This window comes from Triturus cristatus, chromosome 6 (assembly GCF_964204655.1).
Source record: "Triturus cristatus chromosome 6, aTriCri1.1, whole genome shotgun sequence".
Lineage (NCBI taxonomy): Eukaryota > Metazoa > Chordata > Amphibia > Caudata > Salamandridae > Triturus > Triturus cristatus.
The window spans coordinates 930338223-930351568 of record NC_140589.1 but is presented as its reverse complement, the minus strand read 5'-3'; the positions used below and the strand labels follow the sequence as shown (position 1 = coordinate 930351568).

Below are 13346 nucleotides of genomic sequence, written 5' to 3'. Positions count from 1 at the left end.
ATAGTGGCCAGAGAAGCCCCTGGCTGGGCACTCTGAGCACTATCTATTCCCGCAGGTCCACCCCTGTTCATACATGTAACCAATCGATCATGCAGGGAAGAATCGTTGGTACTGATAGCACTCGCCCTCAGATAACTCCCCAAATTGGAGTTACCGCGTAGTCAGTCCACTTCATCCAAGCAGCTAAACCGATTGTGATCCAGATATTGAGGTGACCTATTAAAATGATGTGGGTTATTCCTGTTCCCTCTTGAATGGCTTCCACGTCCCAACCTTGTCCAACCCTCTTCCATTCCCATGTCAGAACATCTAACATGGGGTGGATAAAAGAAAGACAGTGGAAGGGTCCGGATTATTGAGTCCTCCCCGTAAAACGGGCTACTAAGAATGTGGGAAACTGACCCTGGGTCCCTAAAGTTGACCACAATACAGTCGCCGCTGATATTTTTCTTAGGTGATCCCAGCCATGAGACCCTTCTGACCATCAGGATTTCACTAAAAATCTGTGGAGGAAGGGGTCTGTGTTTGTTTAGTCAGCTTGCTACTTTATTTTTTAGTGAAGCAAATGATTCTACTCCTGTATTGGTGGATTCGGGGACTCCTACTAGGACCACTACCAGGGGAGCAGCTTCCGGGGGTAGATTTACTATCAGTTCCTTCCTCAGTCTATTGCCCTCCAAATTTTTTTGCTCAATATTTACAATAGACTTTTGCGCCATTACCCCAGGACAGGAGGAAAGAGAGGAGTAAGTGTTCCTTTTTGAGATGTCCTGTGCTTGAGAAGGGGGATTTACCAAAACTGGAAAAGTTGTTGAAGAAGGGGAATTGGCTAGATGTACACCTCTTACATTAACATCCCTCCTCCTTTCGATAGTTTCTACAGTTTGTGGGTGGTCTGTCCTAGGCCCAATGGCCCTTTCTATTTTGGCCAACCTAAGATCAATTTGATCAAGTCTGGCGATCAGAGGGTCCAACAAAGATTTCAGGATACTTCCAAAGCCTGGAATTTGAGGGTCAGCCCTTGCCTGGATATTATCACTAATGGTTATAGTGGAAGGCTGTGATATAGAGTGACTCTGAACTGGAAAGTTAATAGGTTCACTAGCTACGGGAGGGATCACCTTAACGTTTGCCCGACCTTTGGAATTAGTTTGGTTTACGGAGTTAGATAACCTTGCCTTCTTACCACCCCCTGTCTGTGGACCTCGCTTTCTTTTTGGAACAGCCACCTCCCTATTGCCTCGTAACTGAAGGGTACTAGCCCCACACCCACTGGCAGGCGTCACATTAGCAGTAGGGGGGGGGGGGGGTACAATACTGGAATCAATAGTAGCCAATATAAAATCTCTATTCGATCCAGGGCAAATGCCGGAATCGGGCAAGGTGGTTACTACCAAGTGGTCGCTGTTAGATACGGGGTTAGGTGGTATAGTACACCTATCAGGTGTTCTTGCATTAGCTATGTGGCCAAGGGAAGATCTTTTAACATTATCAATACCCTGCGAGAGGCGACGTTCCAGAATAGTGATCTCGTTTGATATCAGAGAATTAGCTCTGATCAGAAAACAGTCCAAAGTGCCCGCCATAGTTGCACTGGACGAGTGAGCTTTGCTTCTTGTCTCCCTGGCCGCCATGATCCTAAGTGTACTACGGTAATGTGTCCCTGGAATAGCAATCAATTGTACAGATACCTCGGTTAGGAGAAACCCAAGAGGGGTGGCCCGGTCCGGTCTCACACGGTCTGTAACGGGCTAGAACGGGCCCGGGTCCGTGTGGTAACGTTATATCCGTACAGGTAGGGGGCGGGGTCGTGAGGGAAGAGGCTGCAGCTGTGGTGGACTGGGCTGCTGGTCCTCGCAGTCCTTCACGTGTTCTCTGCCCCAGAAATAACAACAATGCTCCCACGAGCGGCTCCCACGAAGCGGGGGCCGCGAGCCGTATGAGGTGTCTAGGCAGGGGGCGGGGTCGTGAGGGAAGAGGGTGCAGCTGTGGTGGACTGGGCTGCTGGTCCTCGCAGTCCTTCACGTGTTCTCTACCCCAGAAACAACAACAATGCTCCCACGAGCGGCACATTTACAATATGAAGTTCCACTAGAAATAAAGGTGAACTTCTTAGGTGGAGAGTTTGGTTGCCCTGATGGTTAGTGGTAACGTAAACAAATACTTATGATTCGTGTGATGCAAAGGTTTGGGGTTAGTACTCTGCGTCTACACTTTTAGACAATTTGGAACTCCCATTTCCAAAAAAGGTTTAGAACCACACCAGTTCCATCCAGCACTGGGGAGCCCTAGGTAGCTGCATGGCATGCTTCAAGAAGTCTGCCAATAGGTTACTGTGGAATAATGCCCCTCCCTCTTCTGTATCACACTCTTCCTAGATGGAGAGGTCACTGCTGCCTGCATAAGCACAATACTAAAGCAAATAAAATAAACACGGTCTGACTTAAGTTACAACAAACACAAGATATTTCTATTGGTATTAACTGCACTACAGCAAGACTGAAATGTTTCCTATTGTGATCTTTGCTGGGGAATTAGATGAACCTTATTTGTAGTGTCACCGTTGTGTAAGCTCAAGGATGTACAAGGAGGAATCTGATTGTTAAAAATTGGTTTAGGTTATAAAAGTCTAAAACTGGCTTGAGACCCACACACCTACCCCATCCCCTCAACCTACTACAGTGAGTTATCAACTAGGTCCAGTATTAAAAAAATGCTTCTGGAGAATTGGGCTTCTTCCAGAGTTAAGCATTATCATCCATCTCTGTTTTACACGAGCCTCAATGACACAGTAAGGAAACAGATTTTTTATCTTGCAATCAGTTTTTGACCCACAACACATTCAGAACCAAAATCACCATGTCTGCCCTACCAGTGCTATGTATATGCGTAACCAAGCTCAGCACACTCAAGACTGCTGTCCCTGGCCAGTCCGAGCAAACTAGTAGCCAAACCAAGAAATTCCACAGTTATGAACTGCACTACTTCAGCCAATCTCCACATTCCAAAAGATTTTTAAAGAAAAAACATAAATTAAGATTTTATGAAAAGACTTGACTTCCAGTGAGGCAATAATCAATTCAAATAAAAGTAACAGACGCAGATTAAGGCTTTGCCTGCAGGACATTTGGCTTCAATAAAAGATAAGACTACCTTTGCCTTTCTTCCCCAGTCTCATCCAAGACCCAAGCGTAAGCAAATGAAGCTTTTCCAGCCTTTTTTGATTCCTGTTCATATTTGTGCATAGTTCTTTTGTTCACATTTCCAAGGAGGTAAAGTAGATGTCCCATAAGCGTGCTTTTGCCAGCATCCACATGACCTAGAAATAAAGAAATATTACTCAATTAATAATCAACACCCTTGGATAGCCACAAAAACATCGAACAAACAAAACCTGGAAGATATCTGTCACAGCCATCACTCATGCTAAGCTCCATAAATATACTATCCTTTTTGAGAATTGAGTGGGCGATGGTTGCAAACAAGACAGGGACCTTACACAAAACAAGACATAAGCTACCCCTCTAAATCTTAAAGTTTAAACTTAAGATAGTGAGAAAGAGACCATCGAAGCCAATGCAGTTCCACGCTGATCAATAGGTAATTATTTAGTGTCTAGAAAGACATGCAACTTAGAGACCATGTCAGAACAACAAGTAGTTGACAGAACGAGAAAGAAACAGGTTGTGGTTTCAAAGGATGTTAAGAAAGCTTTGCTGCAATTGCCTACGATGGCAGGCTGGAACAGGTGAATGCAGGTTCATATACAGTATGGTGAGCGGTCTAACACTTGTTTGTGGAACATAGAGTAAGAGCTCGGGAAGCGATTAAGAGCTTGAATATATTTTATTGAGCAGCTATTTTTGGATGGTGCCTCTCATATAGAGATGTTTGCTTCTAAGCATGAGGCATACACACATCAGGCTTGCAGACTGTTGACAAGCCCAAAACAATATTCATACTAGATAAACTATTCTAGAGAGTAGGATTAACATTTTTCTTCTGAAAGCTTTTAAAGGCTTGCATGGATTAGATGTATGCTGGTTCAAGTTCCAGAGTTTTGCCAGTCCAAGCTTGCTTTCGTTTAACTGTTAACTAAAGGAGCTGTCTCACCACAGGTATGGTTAGGTGGAGGGTATTGCCGAAAAATGTGTGCTGAGGGATTGGTTGCCGCTAGTGGTTTGGTTCACCCAAAGGGTTGGTTCTCCATGGTTGGTTGAATCCAGATGCTGCAACCAACCCTTAGAGTGAATAGATACCAGACTTGGCAGAAAGAAGTGCACAGTGCATATGGCTACCTATGGTGGACTGGCTGACCCCATGCTTAGTTGGGATGATGGCCAGGCTGCAGGGCAGGAATAGTGGTCCACAGGCCACTGGATGGGTGCAGGGTTTGGTTGAAAGCTTTGAACAGCAGTGGTTAGTCTTGCATGGGAGTCTGGGCAACCCTTGCACATGTTTGAAGGGCATGGGCAGCAGGGTCTGGTTACCCATGGTGGTTTAATCAAAGGCTGTTCAAAGCCAGGGTCGGCCGACCTCAGTTGAGGTTGGGACTAGGCCTGGTCAAAGGCCAGGCCCTGCAGCCAAGCACGACCGAACTCATATGATTGGGCGCAGGGCCTGCCTTAAGGCTGGCACCGAATCCCTTCTGTATACAGACAAAGGTAACACGCAGCTAAGACTGGTCGTTCATTCTGCATTGGAGGCAGTCCCCTTGCTGCGCAAGGCAGGGGATTAAATATCTTGTATACCTTATTCTTCACCTGTTACACACAGGCTTCATGTATATGCCAAGGTTAAAAGTAACAGGTTTAGGACAACGATTATGATACTTATTGAAAAAGTTCATTTTTAACAGTAGTGAGTGGTTCCAAAAATAACCTATTATGTTTTTGTGATTTCCAACGTTTTCTTTTTTCTTTTAGTAACTAAGCGTAAACAACCACTAAGTCAGGAATCAAAATACAACTAAAAATGAGGGACACAGGAAAAATAATTAAAAATAAAACTCATTAGTATGGTCATCAATTAACTTTCTGCCGTTTCTTTCATGCTATTCAGAGCATGGCAGGATCAATCTCTTGTGGAATGTTTTCTGCTGCTTCTTAGCTGGGGGTAGCCTTTTATTGCATCTCATGTTTTTCCTATGTGCCCCATTAGACTTCATCACAGTGCTTAATTTGTGCCAGTGCAAGTGCTTGAACCAGTATTTATTTCTTAATACCGACATATATTTATAAGATCCTACCAAACGTTGACGCGGTCAGCCTACTTCTAAAAGTGCACAGGAGTAGCGTGTTTTACAAATGATATACAATTAAGCACAGCTGGCTCATATGTGGCTTTGATGTCTCTTGAGGTTGTCGAAGGGCCAAAAAAAAAAAAAAGAGCAAATTGAATGATCCCATCTCAAGGATTCCGCAAATAATTTGCAAGTCACCATGCAAGCATTCTGTTTCTTTTCAAGTGGTGCGCAGGTAAAATTCTCCCACACACGACTCTCTGGGCAGGTCTTCAGAAGTGTCCTTTACGTGGGTAATTAAATGCAAGAAAGGTGATGGCTATACTCCGTAATCATGTGTTCTATTGAGGACACAGACATTCACTATGAACGTCAACCATGAGAAGGCGCCTTAAAGCTAAATTTTAAAATGAATTTGCAAGATGCAAATGTGAAGAGTAGGTGACAGCAGTACAGACGAAAGTGCAGAGGAGACAGGAACCTGGATGTGTTCTGGAGAAAATTTCATATGAATAATGATCAATGTCTTTACATAACTGAATCGTACTGCATGCAAAGTTAAACAGAAGTGGTGCTGATAGCAAAGTCTGAACATTTTGCAAAAGAGGGAAGCATGCTTGCGGTGATATGAAGAAATTTGATTAGGCCCATGTGTTACATGGCTTTTTGTAGTTGCAGTATTAGTCAGGTTCCTATAAAAAATTGAAAAAAAAGCAAAAAAGTCAGAACTAGCCCTTTTGTGGAAAATCTATTTTTTCCACTTACTAGAACCATCAATGTATCTAATGGCCAAGAACATATAAAGCAACGTTTATAAGGCAGTGGGAAAGTATAGTCTTGAAATATTAAAAACATTAACAACTGCCCCATATCTTACTGCATTAACATGTTCAATAGTAACTGTAATCTGCAAATTGTACAGCCCGACAACTTCAGGCCCTTTAAACTGTGTGCTTGCACACTGTGTTGCACTGCACACGGCATCGACCTTGGAGGAAAATGCTCTAACCAGACATCAGAAAGCACCCAGAGCTGTGGACTGCAATTAGTAATATAGAAATATGTGCAGACAGGTCTTTAAGTGGGAAGAAAAAAAAGTAGAGGCTCTCTAAAAGGGAACATGTAAAATACATTTCTGTGATTCCTAAAGCGTGCCACCTGAATGGTATTTTGGTTTCTCTCTGACAAGTTCTTGCAATCAGGTATATAGTACAACAACTGACATATACCTAAAACCCGCCCGTACTATTGGTTTTGTCAATGGTCGTTAGCTGTTTAAAATAAGATAAATAAATTACAACAATGATTTGATATAAAAAAATTATTAGAAATGTTTAAATTCTGAAATTGTTAAACTATACAGGCCCGTGGAAGGAGTATTGACCTTCAGTTGTGAGCTTTATTTTAGATATATATGCCCTTTTTCCTTGCACATCTCCAACCTTGTCTTACCTCTCAGCACCCTCTTTTCACTCTCCCACAAATGCACTTCCCCACATCGCCCTCACTTTACCACCCCCAACTGCACTCAAATCTAAGCACTTTATTTTCTCTTACTCTTGCCTTGTAAATAGTTTGACATCTGTGTACCCCCTTGGCACACGTTTGTACAGAATTTCAATTGCTACTGGAATACATGAACATGTTTGTGTGTGCTCGGCAGAGAGCCCAACCCACTGACCGGCACTTTGGCTTTCCCTTCAGCCTCAGCTCTCAATCAAAGCCCTTCAAACACCTTGTATGACTCAAAAGTATGCACTATGCAGAAGCAATAAGATGCACGAAAAAAATACAGAAACACAAAATGATAAAACAGATAACACTCTTAAATCAATCCAAGGTTCTGGCATTAAAGTTAAAGGCATGGAGATAGGGCTCGTGTTAACGTCATACAGCATGTAACTGTCTTTACTACAAGCACATATTTCTCCCTTTGAGCTTTACTCAGATATTTTTATAAACTTCGCAAGAGAACAAATACCCTGCTCCTTTTTTGGATCAATTTTACAGGGGAACAAATAAAGCAGCCCCACTTATAAAGGGGCCAGTGACCTGCAGCCAGGGCTGGGGTGCCACAGTGAGGGAAGGTTAGTGTAACCAGGGTTCTCAGCACAGTAAACATAACACAACATTAGCATTATAACACTTAGCATTACAGAGGACAATGCTCCAAAACACAGGTGCTTGCATCCAGTCATACTGTGTGACGATTGGGAAATGGGTGGGATCAATGTCTGTGAATGACTGACGTCTGCCCTCACTCAGGGGTGCAGACTCCAGTGCCTGAAACTGGGATGCTGACAGCGTCACTGGCCTACAGTGGATACCACCATAGAATACAATTACAATGAAGGGCTTTAGAAAAGAAAGCCCTGCATCACATTGCAGAAAGTTGATGTACTGTCTTACTTCAGACTCCTGCTTCAAAACGAGGCGGGGCAGACAGCCCAGACTTTAATACATCGATTTGTTTAGTGATATGGTTATATCTCGAAATAAATCTATTTTGGTAAACGTGTAAAATTTCATTGAGGCGCATCTCAAGAGCCCTAATGGAGAAAACGCCCCTGACTAGATGTATACAACTGGCAAAGGCTAGGCCCTATTGCCAACCCATGATGCACAAGGCCTAAAACTATGCACAGTAAACGTTAGCATCAAACTCAGTAGAATCCGGAGGCCAATAACAGTAAACTTGGATCAGATCCTGGCTCACCAAGCACAGTACATGGTCACACTCAGTTTTGTTTTGCCGCTCCAAGAGGGTTGGGCATCAGGCTTGTCCAAAGGCCAGGAGCTAGAGCTAACTACCACTCTACACAGCCAAATGTTTCTTCTGCTCATGACAGGTTCATGTATTTAAAGAAAAAAACTAAAATTTCCATAAACACATACATCTGAAGTGCTAGTTTTCTAGTCAAAAAACAAAATAATATTAAGAAAAAATACCGCCTGAAGCTGGCTGTTTATGATCAGAGGCACGCACACCATCACTCATACCCACCGGACATATATCATGACCTCACTAAGAACTTCACAAACAAAATCCTATATAATATTTAGCACCATTGCTATGGCCTACTTTAGAAGAGCCAAGGAGAGACTCATTTCTCTTTAATTAATCATTGTTAGACCTCCCTAATTGCAGCTGGCTTTGAGACCTCACTTGGGGAGATGTTTTGTGGTGCCCTATGCTATCTGGATGGAAGTCAAAATCAAAGCACTGCAGACTAGTACAATTTGACAAAAGGTCAGGTTGATGCCAAGTAAAGCGTTGACCCCCGTCATAGCGCTTCTGTTTTTTTAAACTTTCAGCAATGAATGATATGGCTTATATTAGATAATTGAGGGTATAGAAGTGTACTGCACTGCAGATTGAACAAGTAGTTTTGTAAATTCACCAGCCCCAATTGGATGCTATTTACATGCGAAGACTAGTGTGATGAAGTGCAGTTCAGGAGGCATCTAGTGGGACTGTGCCTAAGGTGCCATGAGGGTCCGAGGCGAAGAGCCGAGTAGAGTGGGAACTCGGAAAAAAGCACACACAGCAAAGGCTGGCAAATTTGACACACAGCCATTGTTGCTGTGAACGTGGTTGTTGGGATCAGCTGGCTGGTAGTATATTCGCCATTGCCATTGCCAAGAGTGCTTTGGAAACCCGAGAAGGTAAGTGCGGTCAACCAAGGGGATCTCAAGCTCCGGGAGGTGGCGAAAGATGCCAATTTCTTTATTTATGCGTTTTTATATAGCGCATACTTTACCCAAAAGTGTCAGAGTGATTTACAATAGAGCAAGTAAATTACATAAGGGAAAGAGTACCATGGTAGTAGGCTTCACTACTTATATGTACAACATTTACTCGTGGTGCGAGTTCTAGATTAAAAAGTTACATATTGAGACAGAGGGTCATAGTAGCTCTCGTGTCATGTAACAATCTAGGTCATGACCTAGGATGAGGGGGCGTGTGGCTGGAGGTGAGCTTGCTGAGGAGCATTATTGATTGAAGTGTCTTTGGAAGAGAAGAGTTTTAAGATCGGTTTTGAAAATCTAGAAAGAGGCGGTGGTGCGCAGGTTCGGAGGTAGCGAATTCCAAATTCTAGTCACTCTACCTGAGAAGGATTACGCCATAAATCTCTCAATAAATCCACTTGAAACTACAGTCTGGCTGTGGACCTCTTCACTACAAAGTCTTTCCCTTTTGTAGCGAGTTCCAAATTCTAGTCACTCTACCTGAGAAGGATTGCACCATAAGTCTTTCCCTTTTGAAAGTTGGAGGTTGGATCAGTAGACAACAAGAAAAGCAGCTGCACAGAAAACCTGATATCGGCATGACAAGGGCGAGACCAGCCCAAGATCACAGGACCACCTCCGGGATGAGAACGATGGGTAAAGCAACGCAAAATCACATGGTAGGTGCAGTGAGAGGAAGGCAGCGGCATGGCAGGCAAATGAGATAAACAGAGGTGCAGGACATCTGACAAGGTGAGAGGCGAGGCAGCAGGTCAGGACAAGCTGGAACAACAAATTGCCCAGGCTAAACAGGCAACTGCCAAATACGGCAGTGACTGGCTGCTCGACCAGACCTTGGGGTCACCTGCCATGGGAGATAAGAGGAAAGATGCAGGCAAAAGACAAAAGCAGGAGAAGGATTGTAAAGCAGCATCCCTGCAGCTACTGCCCAGGCAGATCTGGAAGCAGCAGGTCGCCCAAGCATGGAGTAGCAACAGCAGTGCATGTGAACAGGGCGGCTGCGCTGCAGCGTAAAAGGCAATCCCCCAGCTCCTCAGGAAATCAGGACTTGAGCATAGAGGAGCTGGGTGAACACCGCAGCGACACCTCGGAGCCCCCGAAGCAAGAATGGTGGGGATAGAAAGGAGAAGACTAGACAGACGGCTGAAGGAGTATGTTACCTAACCTGTAAGCATCTATTTGTAGTGTGTAGTGCTGTAGATTCACATGCTATGCACACTCCTGCCCATCTAGTGTTGGGCCCGGACTCTACAATTAGTTTTTCTCGAAGAAGTCTTATGGTTGATGTTGTTTCTCCTCCTTGATAAGGTATGACGCATGTTCAACAGTTCCTTTGCTAGGTTATGTTTTCCCCCATACAGGAAGTGAGGAAATAGTCTGCTAAGTTAGCGTTTGCTGCAGAAAAAGCTGAAATGTATTATATATATATATATATATATATATATATATATATATGCCACCATCCAATACCTCTCCGCGAGGCTGCATGTGAATCTGCAGCACTATACGCTACGAATAGATGCTTAGAGGGTAAGTAACCTAATCCATTCGTAGCATGTGTAGGCTGCAGATACACATGCTATAGACTAAAACAGTACTCCTCTTGAGGTGGCTTTAGGCATCAGATGGTGCACTTGCCTGGAAGAATGCGCATAGAACTGTTTGTCTCACTAGAGCTTGTCTGGCTTGTACATTCACACAGTAGTGTTTGGTAAAAGTGTCGGTTTGTCCAAGTTACAGCTTTGCAAATGCCCGTTAGTGGGATATTGCCTAAGAAAGCCACAGATGCTGCTTTCTTTCTTGTTGAACGAGCTCCTGGCGTTGCTGGCAATGTTCTTTTTGCTTTCATGTGGCAAATTTGTATACATTTTACTATCCATCTAGTAATTCCTGCTTTTGATATGGTATTCCCTTTCCTAGGGTTTGAAAAAGATACAAATAGTTGTTACGTTTTTTTAAGTGTTCTTTTCTTTCCACATAGCACATAAGGGCACGTTTTACAAGTGTACATAATGCCCTTTCCGCAACTGTCTCCGGTTTGGGAAAGAAGATTGGTAGGTCTAATGTCTGATTTAAATGGAAAGGTGATATAACTTTCAGCAGAAACTTTGGGTTTGTGCGTTATCAAATTTTGCCTTGAAATACTTAGAAATACAATTCCTTAACTGTGAGTGCATGTATTTCACAGACTCTTCCGAGTGAAGTAATAGCAACAAGGAATGCAACCTTCCATGTTCAAATGGTGTGGACATTAAGCGTGTTAATACAATGTTTACGGTTCACACAGATACAGGAGGTGTACGGACTGGAATGACTAAGACCCTCCATAAATGCTTTAATGAAAGGAATACGAAAAATAGATTGATGTTTCCTAATTTCTAGGTATGCAGCAATTGCAGCTAAGTGCAGTCTTATAGATGTGTATGGCAAATGTGCCTTTTGAATATTTAACATACTAGTTGATATTCAGATAGTGAAGAAGGGTTTATGTTAGCAGCACAATAATGAACAACAGGTTTCCATTTGGATGCATAACATGCCTTTGTAGTTGGTCTTCTGGCTTCCTTTAGAATGTCCATACATTCTGGGGGTAATTGTAGGTGCCCAAATTCTAAGACCTCAGGAGCCAGATTACAAGATTGAATGAATTTGAGCATTTGTTAAGCATAAACTAATACTCAGAGGTGGCTTGGCACTCTGCGAGACAAGGAACAGTGGAACTCAATTATACTATTGGTTCAAGAAGAGCCAAGTTTTCAGAGACTTTCTGAAGATGTAAAGGGAGGCAGCTGTTTTGAGTTCAAAAGGAAGACCACTCAAAAGTAAATCAGTATACCTGAAGAAACTATACCACCCCAGGAGGCACATTTGAAGAATGGCACCACCAGAAGGACTGGAGCACATTGTCCTGCCGGGCATGAACCACCTCATATTTTATCTAAAGTAAGAGGTACCCAGCCCATGAAGGGTCTTATAGTCCGGTCATAGAGCTTTAAAGATGATACCTTGCTTAACTGTCAGCCAATGTAGTTTGCTGATGGTTGTGTTCGATTAATCAAGTTTAGGGAGTTTAAGCAGAAAGCCCGCAGCAGCGCTCTGGAGAGTATGCAGTTTTTTTAGCGGACCCTTGGGAAGTCTAAATAAAGGCTATTACAGTAATCCAGTCTTGTCAAAACGAGAGCGATGACGAAACGGGAATGCAGGCTACCGGCTGAGCACGCCATAACCACACACCCCTTCCACTTCCGATGATCGTCGAAGACACGAAACACAGGTTGGCCGCCAAACCATGTAGACGCTGAGACGCGAACGCCAGCGTGAGTCCGGGAAAGCAGGAGACGGGAGACGATACCCGGCCCCTCGAGTTCACTGAATTGTGGATATTTGTGAACTGTGTGGTGACTCTAACCGTCTCTCGGATGTCCTCTTTTGGAGAGTCAGAGCTAAACTGCAGCTGTGGAGACAGAAGAGAGGTCAGGCCGTAATTCCTTCACTTCTCTGTTTTCTGTCAATATAGCCTGGATACAGAAACGCGAGCAGGGTGAGACGTGCACCGGAAGGTTCCAGTGTGGTTCTTCACTGGTGTATGCAGCCCTGACTTACGGATTTGAGGCATCCACCTTGCCTACAGTGCCTACAGTGCCATTAACATGCGTTCATTAGTCTGACTCCATACGTACCAGAGGAGGATTACCAGCTAACCTCTATATTTCATGAGCCTGGGCAATCTCTAGGTGCGGTCTGGCGCAGGCGCTTCACTCCTTGGAGGAATATTTATTTTTGTTTTGTTTTTGCCATTGGGACCACCAGGTTTCTCCCCAAGAAAGGGTAAGTGCACGCATTTTCCTTATTGGTGTACGGGGGATCCCCACGCCACTTGGTTGAGGGTCGCGGGGGGAGAGGGATGGTCCCAGGCATTAACCGATAAATGCAGTATGTGGAATCTCACCAAAGGCGCTAGAGGTACTGCAACAGTTCACGCTGACTCTCCAAGCTTAGGCCAAAGGGTAGAAAAACGAGACCGCCAGGCTGCCGCTTGAACAAACCGCGCTGCGACTCTTAGGAAAGCCCTGAATCTGAATCCGGAAACTACTAAAATGGCAAGCTCTGAGGCTGCCAAACAAGACCATCTGGGAAGTGTTCCTGTAGACCTTGATTCAAGCACCAGCATTAGCCCTTTTTCCATTGCCTCTCCCAGGGCAGGCATCTCTGATCTATTCAAACTAAAGACAGTGACGCTGGCCAATTTAGCTGGGGAAACCATGGACTTTAAAAAGTATCCTTTATTTTTTAAACCCAAGTCCGGGTTGTCATCAGCGGCACAGGAGGCGGCAGGGAATGGGCTCCTGTTAGT

General features: G+C 44.0%; 1 protein-coding gene across 1 annotated transcript in view; it reads right to left on the bottom strand.

The window, feature by feature from the left end:
• HBS1L (HBS1 like translational GTPase) overlaps nt 1-13346 on the bottom strand; it is a 498888-nt gene that overhangs the window by 143608 nt on the left and 341934 nt on the right. Inside the window, exon 6 of the mRNA XM_085611611.1 lies at nt 3154-3319. Coding sequence (XP_085467737.1) covers nt 3154-3319 — 166 coding nt within the window. The remainder of the gene's footprint in view (nt 1-3153; nt 3320-13346) is intronic.